Source organism: Chrysochloris asiatica, unplaced genomic scaffold (genome assembly GCF_000296735.1).
Source record: "Chrysochloris asiatica unplaced genomic scaffold, ChrAsi1.0 scaffold00094, whole genome shotgun sequence".
Taxonomy (NCBI): Eukaryota; Metazoa; Chordata; class Mammalia; order Afrosoricida; family Chrysochloridae; genus Chrysochloris; species Chrysochloris asiatica.
In genome coordinates this window covers 5,832,611-5,839,339 of record NW_006408612.1, presented here as the reverse complement: position 1 = coordinate 5,839,339, position 6,729 = coordinate 5,832,611, and the positions used below count along the sequence as shown (strand labels likewise).

The 6,729-nt window shown below is 42.1% G+C and overlaps 1 protein-coding gene across 1 annotated transcript in view; it reads left to right on the top strand.

Annotated features, from left to right (window-relative positions):
* CHN1 (chimerin 1) overlaps window positions 1-6,419 on the top strand; it is a 318,387-nt gene extending 311,968 nt beyond the window's left edge. The window contains exons 12-13 of the mRNA XM_006866659.1: window positions 3,104-3,209; window positions 5,649-6,419. Of these exons, the coding sequence (XP_006866721.1) occupies window positions 3,104-3,209; window positions 5,649-5,820 (278 nt within the window). The 3' untranslated portion in view covers window positions 5,821-6,419. The remainder of the gene's footprint in view (window positions 1-3,103; window positions 3,210-5,648) is intronic.
* The last annotated feature ends 310 nt before the right edge of the window (window positions 6,420-6,729 follow it).

Genomic DNA, 6,729 nt, shown 5'->3' with positions numbered 1-6,729 from the left:
AAGCCTGCACCCCGGTCATCAGCACACAGCCCCTCTCCCTCTGTGGATCTAAAGTCCCTTGAGTTGGTTTCTTTTGTAAGTACAAGTTAGAACAATAGGATTCTTGGTTTAGGGCCTTGGCTATACCTTCAGGTCTAATGTCATTCAAAGCTACTGTCCTGTCCAGCACTTGGCAGTCTAGTTCCTGTTATAGTGTTTGAACCAATATTTAAAGACACCCCAGCTTCCTGACATTTAGGCTGTTGTGTGTTACATGCTGTCGAGTTGGGTCTAGCTCATAGTAACCTTATAAACAGCGGAACAAACACTGAGAGATGAAGTCTGGCCATCCTGTCTTCCAAAGAGCATTCTAACACAGATTGGTTTTTTCTTTTGGCAGTCCATAATACTTTTGATATTCTCCTCTAACACCATAACTCAAATGCATCAATTCTTCTATGTTCAGATTTCTGGTGTGGTGCTGTAGGATCAGCACTGGACTGTGAATCACAAGGTCAGCAGTTCAAACCCACCAGTTACTCCTTGGAAACCCTAGATAAGATCCCTGTAAGTGGGAACCAACTTAATGGCTCTTAACAGCAACAACAACAACAACAACAATTTCCTTATTCATTGTCCAACTTTCACATGCATATGAGACGATTGAAAATACCATGCATGGCTTGGGTCAGGTGCACCTTTGGGTCGAAACAGGAATGTGATATGGTACTCTTTCTGAGAGCACAGAATTCCAACGATGCCATCATCTCTTATTTGGGGGATGTTTGATACTAGAATGTAATCTGTCACTTAAGGAAATGTGGCCAGATATTTGGCCAATATAGCAGAACCAGCGTATCCAAATGAAGATGGCTCCTTCTAAGTTTGTATTTTTGGTAATTGTAGGAGTCCAGTTATCACGCCAAGGAGCTCTGATAATGTAGTGGTTACGAATCGGGCTGTGAACCGCAGGGTCAGCAGTATGAAACTACCAGCCATTCCACAGGAAAAAGATGAGATTTTCTGCTCCCTTAAAGATTTACAGCCTCGGAAACCCTGTACCAGGTCGCTATGAGTCTGAACTGACTCCACGGCACATAACCATCACCAGTCATCACACCAAACATGGAATCAAACTCCAAGTTTGCAGTGCGTACCTGTGACTAGCCCAACTCACTGCCATTGAGTTGTTTCAATTCATAGCCACCTTGTGTAGGGTTCTTAGGGAGTGGCTGGTGGGTGTCAACTGCCGACCTTGTGGTTAGCAATCCAGGGCTTATCTTACAGTACTACACCAGGACTCCATTTGACTTGTTAAGTGCCATTGGGTCAATTCCAACCATAACCACCCTGTATAGGGTTCCCGAGAAGTGGCTGGTGGATTTGAACCTCCGACCTTGCAGTTAGCAGTCCAGTGCTTATCATACAGTGCCACGCTAGGACTCCACTCAACTTGCTGTCAAGTGCCACCAAGTCAATTCCAACCATAGCGACCCTGTATAGGGTTTCCAAGGAGCAGCTGGTGGGTTTGAACCTTGAGGTTAGCAGTCCAGTGCCGATTCTACAGTGCCATACCAGGACTCCTTTCAACTTGCAGTATCCCTATACAGGATCTCTGAGACTGTAAATGCAGTATCCCTATACAGGATCTCTGAGACTGTAAATCTTTCTGGGAAAAGACAGGTTCATCTTTCTCCCTCAGAGCAACTGGTGGGTTTTAACTGCCGACCTTAAGGTTAGCAGTCTAACGCACAACACCACCAGAGCCAGAGCCCCTTCTGAATATCTGAAATAATAGAAAATTTTTCTACTTTGCAAGCAAATTTGATTTTTTTTTTTTTATTTAATATAACACAAGGTAATTTAAAATTGGTGGTGGTAATGGTGGTTTTGTGCTGGGGAGTCATAGTGACCCTGTTTAGGGTTTCCAAGGCTGTAAATGTTTACAGAAGCAGAAAGCTTCATCTTTCTCAGGCAGAACTGCTGGTAGTTTCGAACTGCTGACCATGAGATTAGCAGCCTGATTTGTAACCACAACGCTACAAGAACTCCTAATTTAAAATTAGGTTTAGTGAATAAGAGGAGTGAATATTGGACGATATGCTTTTTGGTTTAATTAGGAAAAACCCATGAATATTGTTCAAAACTATGTTGAACAATCCAGTAGCACTGTAATGAGCCTGCAGTGTTCTAAGATGGCTCATGTGAATGTGTCAGTTATAAGTTCCACATATGAGGTTGATTTTTTTTATAGTTAATACTCCATCTCTCCAGGCCCTGGGATAGCATGAAGTGTTTGCACTTGACTGTTAACCTTCAAGCTGGTTAGAACCCACCCAGTGGTACTGCAGAATACCAGTCTGACAATCTGCTCTGTTCAGAATCCAGCCAGTACCACATGGAGCCCTTCTGCTCTGCAACACATGGAATTGCCAAGAGTCAGAATCAACTCAGTGTCAACTAACAATAACAACCAGAACCCTACAGACTCACTGCCGTCGAGCATATATTCCAACGCATAGCAACTCTATAGGACATAGGGTTTCCAACGGTATAATCCTTAAAGAAGGGAATGTGGTAACTGTAGGTTCCACTGGACCTCGAACCACAAAATCAGTGGCTTAAGCCCATCAGCCACTCTGCAGGAGAAAGATGAGGCTTTCCGCTTTTGCAGAAATTTACCCTGTTCAGAGTGACTATGAGTCGGAACCGATTTGACAGCAGCTGTCAACAATCCTTAAAGACAGACTGCTACATCATTCTCCTGCAGAGCAGTTAGTGGGTTCAGACCAGTGAACTTTCAGTTAGTGGCCAAGTACTTTAACCACTGCATCACTAGAACCCCTTCTTTCCTGGGTTCTAGACTTCGAAAACATTGACGTGAAAAGACAAGATGCTCCCTCACCTTCCAAAAGTCTAAATGAAGAGTGTTGCCAAATTGAAAGTCAGGGAAATCTTTGGAAATCTGAGACTTGAACTTAATTACTTTCCAGAGCTGTGGGCAAGGATCTGTGAGAAAGCATGTCTTTACCAGATTTCAGTCACCATAAGAGAAGAATTCCATGAACCATTTGTAGTAGGAGTTTGTTCACGTTTCTCCGTGGTGTCCATCTTGCTATTTCAGAAATTATGGATCCCGATGAGCAATTGGAAACCCTTCATGAAGCCCTGACCCTGCTGCCGCCTGCTCACTGCGAAACCCTCCGGTACCTCATGGCACACCTAAAGAGGCAAGTCACGGGCTTCTCATCGGAGACTTGTGTTGCATCCAAATTTTAAAAATAAAATGGAATGAAAGGTGAAAAAGGAGACAAATGTTCTATTGAATGAATAAATAAATGCTAGCTACATTGTCGTCCTGGGTAAAAGTGCCATAATTGAAAAAGAATGCTAAAAATACTCAGCATTACAATGCTACATGCAGATTTGATTAGGACATAAATATGTTTGCAGTTCTAGCATGCTTGCAGATGTGCTGGGAATACCAGTATTCTCTTAAAGACATGCAGCAATATTTATGGAAGAGAAAATGGCTGCAGCTCTGAAGACACTGTTGTTGTTGTTGTTAGGTGTCATCGACTCGTTGTGAGCCGTGGGGACCTGTAAAGGGTTTCTGAGGAACAACTGGTAGGTTTGAACTGTTGACCTTATGGTTCACAGTCCGGTGCTGATCCTACAGTACCACACCAGGAGTTTCTGTGAAACTGCTAATTTTGTGATTAGCAGCCCAACTTGTAACCACTGTGCTAGCATCTGACAAAGCAGAGTGAAGTAGCTCAGCCGCCACAAAGGGTCACTTTCCTTAATCTTCTTGTTTAAACAGTAGGCCCTTCAGACTTTGTGATGGGATTTTCAATTATTGACTTACATATTGCCAGAGCTGAAAACTAGCATAAAAAGTGGTGGAGTAGAGAAAGGGAGGAAAGGCAAATAAAATTATGTTTCCATTCGTTCTGGTCTAATGTTTTAAAGTAGCATAGCTTTATTCCCCTGCTTGCTTACCCTCAATCTCTACAAATTAAAGCCATTTTCGAAATTATATGATCAAATTTTATTAGACCCATCAGGGAAAAAACAAAAGTTTCTGCTCCCTATGTCCTATGAGTCAGAACCAACTATAGCACATAACCACCATCACCACCACCACCAGTGTCTTCACAGAAACTCCTGGTGTGGTACTATAGGATCAGCACTGGACTGTGAACCATAAGGTCAACAGTTCAAATTTCATAAAACCCATAGACCCGTCAGAAAAGAAGGAAAAAAAGACAGCAGCACTTGGGCGTCTGCTTTGCCTAATTTTATTTAGAACATATTAAATTCACTGCAGTCAGAACAGTTGAACATTTCTACATAACTCACGTGTTTAACAGAAATGACTACTTGGTCTCATTGATATCTAACTGTGAGAAACGCTGTCGGAACCCCGGACACTGCCTTGGCCCCTTTTAAGCACTAGCTGATCGGTATAAACCCCTGATTTGGACCTTAGCCCTATGGGACTCTGGACAGAGAACTGGGGTGGACCGCCTTATCCCATATAAGGTTGCCAGTGGGTTATCATGGGTATTTACCCACAAACGCTCAAGAAATCCAACCTGTACTCATTTTAGCAAGAGAGAGGCCTGTTTATTCAATTTTGCAAAATTGGGCGTCAGACACTGGCAGATGTGAGGCATGGCCAGCTCACGAACACTTCACCTTCTCCATTTCTCCTTTTCCTGGGTGTTTGGGAGTTTACAGTCTTTCTTGTATGTCCCATACTAGTCCTTACTGGGAGCAGTCTCATTTAAAGTTAGTTTCCACACCACCCCCCCATGTACTCCCCACCTCCCCAACCCCACTTCCCATGAAATTCCCCTATTTCTTTGATGGGTATGTTCTTATTTTAAAAGTCCAGCTGGTCAAACTAGTCTCTTCCTCCCTTCTGAGCTTCTTTTGTTAGGCCAGCCTGTTCCCCCAAAAGATTCCCCTTAATCCTGAAGATGGATCACCCCAAGAGCTATTTCTCACACTAACTACATGAGTTAAAACCTTCCCATAATATGCTTGCAGCTTCACTTGGCAATTCAAGTTTGCTTCATATTTGGATGTAATTAAATACTCCACACTGAATCAAAGGAACAACTCTCAAATTATAGTCTCTGTGCAACTGCTGTGGCATACAAAGAAAATGAACGTTTGAGCACCCCGGCAGCATTGCTTACCCTGAGCCATTTCCTTGTACTCTCTGCTCCCCTCTCCCTAGATACTCCATCAACTGTTTGACTTGCAGAAATCCTCTATGGAAACAAGCAACCCAGAAGACGGAGGGGGGATGTCCCCATGTCTTCTCTACCATTTTCACACCCACCTCTACAGTTCTCGGTGTAGCAGATAACTAACTACCCATGTAGAACTAAGCCCACACAGTCCAACGTCCAACATTTTACCCAGGCTTGAAACCCAGTGAGTCACCAGCAGTTTTAACTTCTTCTGAACTTCATTTACTTTAAGGAACATGAGTGCTTTGAAGTTACATGATGTAACAGAGGACTGGCTTAGGGATGATTTGCTGCATTACAAGTGGCACAAACCATCGTGTGGCTCTTGCTCTTTTAATGCCCACACTCTGTAAAGAAGCCCCTGACTTATACAACATCATGTGCTCCTGCCCTTGTGCTTTTCAGAGTGACGCTTCATGAAAAGGAGAATCTTATGAATGCTGAGAACCTTGGGATTGTTTTTGGCCCGACCCTGATGCGATCTCCAGAGCTGGATGCAATGGCTGCCTTGAATGACATTCGATACCAGAGACTGGTAGTGGAGCTGCTTATCAAAAATGAAGACATTTTATTTTAAATCTTTGAGAGGGGAAAAAGAAATGTTTTACAGATATGAAGGAATGTTTTATAGTAATTTAATTGGCTGAATTATTTCTTGGTTAGAGGTTTGGGCATATAACAGATTAAAATGAAGGAACTTTTTGTTGTTTTTGTAGTGCCGCTCAGCTGTCCTTGTAAAACAGTGAATACACGCTTTCCAGTTCTAGTGAGCCTGGGTGTTTATCATGTTAAGAGAAACTCAAGCTATTGCATGATTAGCCCCCTATTTGGCAAGCGAACCCCATACAAAGAAAGCAACAAACCTGCATAGCCTCTTGGTCCAGGGCAGCTTGTGGTTGTAACCCAGCATGCTTCAGAGTAAACCTGTCGTGACTTTGCTTTTGGGTTCAATGTCATTGGTCTCTGATACACTTATTGAAACATACACTCGCAAATGGATAAAGCAGCGCTTCTGGCCCTTTGCACTGCCATAGACTATATTATATGTCTGCTTTCCTCAGTGGTTTATTTTCTGGTTTCTCTTAGTTCTTCTATAACATAGTACTTTCTCTCCAGCAGAAACAAAATGTGTCTTCAGATTTGTTACTTTAATAAGTTATCCATACCAATAAAAAATGTACAACACAGAGCAGTTGCTGTTAAATTATTAATTGGTTTAAAGTTGTGATTTTGTATTTTTATTGGGCATGCATATATTAATTTATTAAATTTGGCTTTTAGAAATAAAAAAATATGGATAGCTTTTTTCCCCCCAATTATTAAGAGTATTGGGGGAAATATGTTTGGCCATTTACTTAATTTTGAGTACTTCTCACCTCTTTTGTTTACTATGAAAATTTTTGTGGCAAGTTTCTAAAATTATAATAATTAAACTGCTTAGAATTAGAACACCCATTCATTGGAATTGGTTTTCTTCTTGTACTAC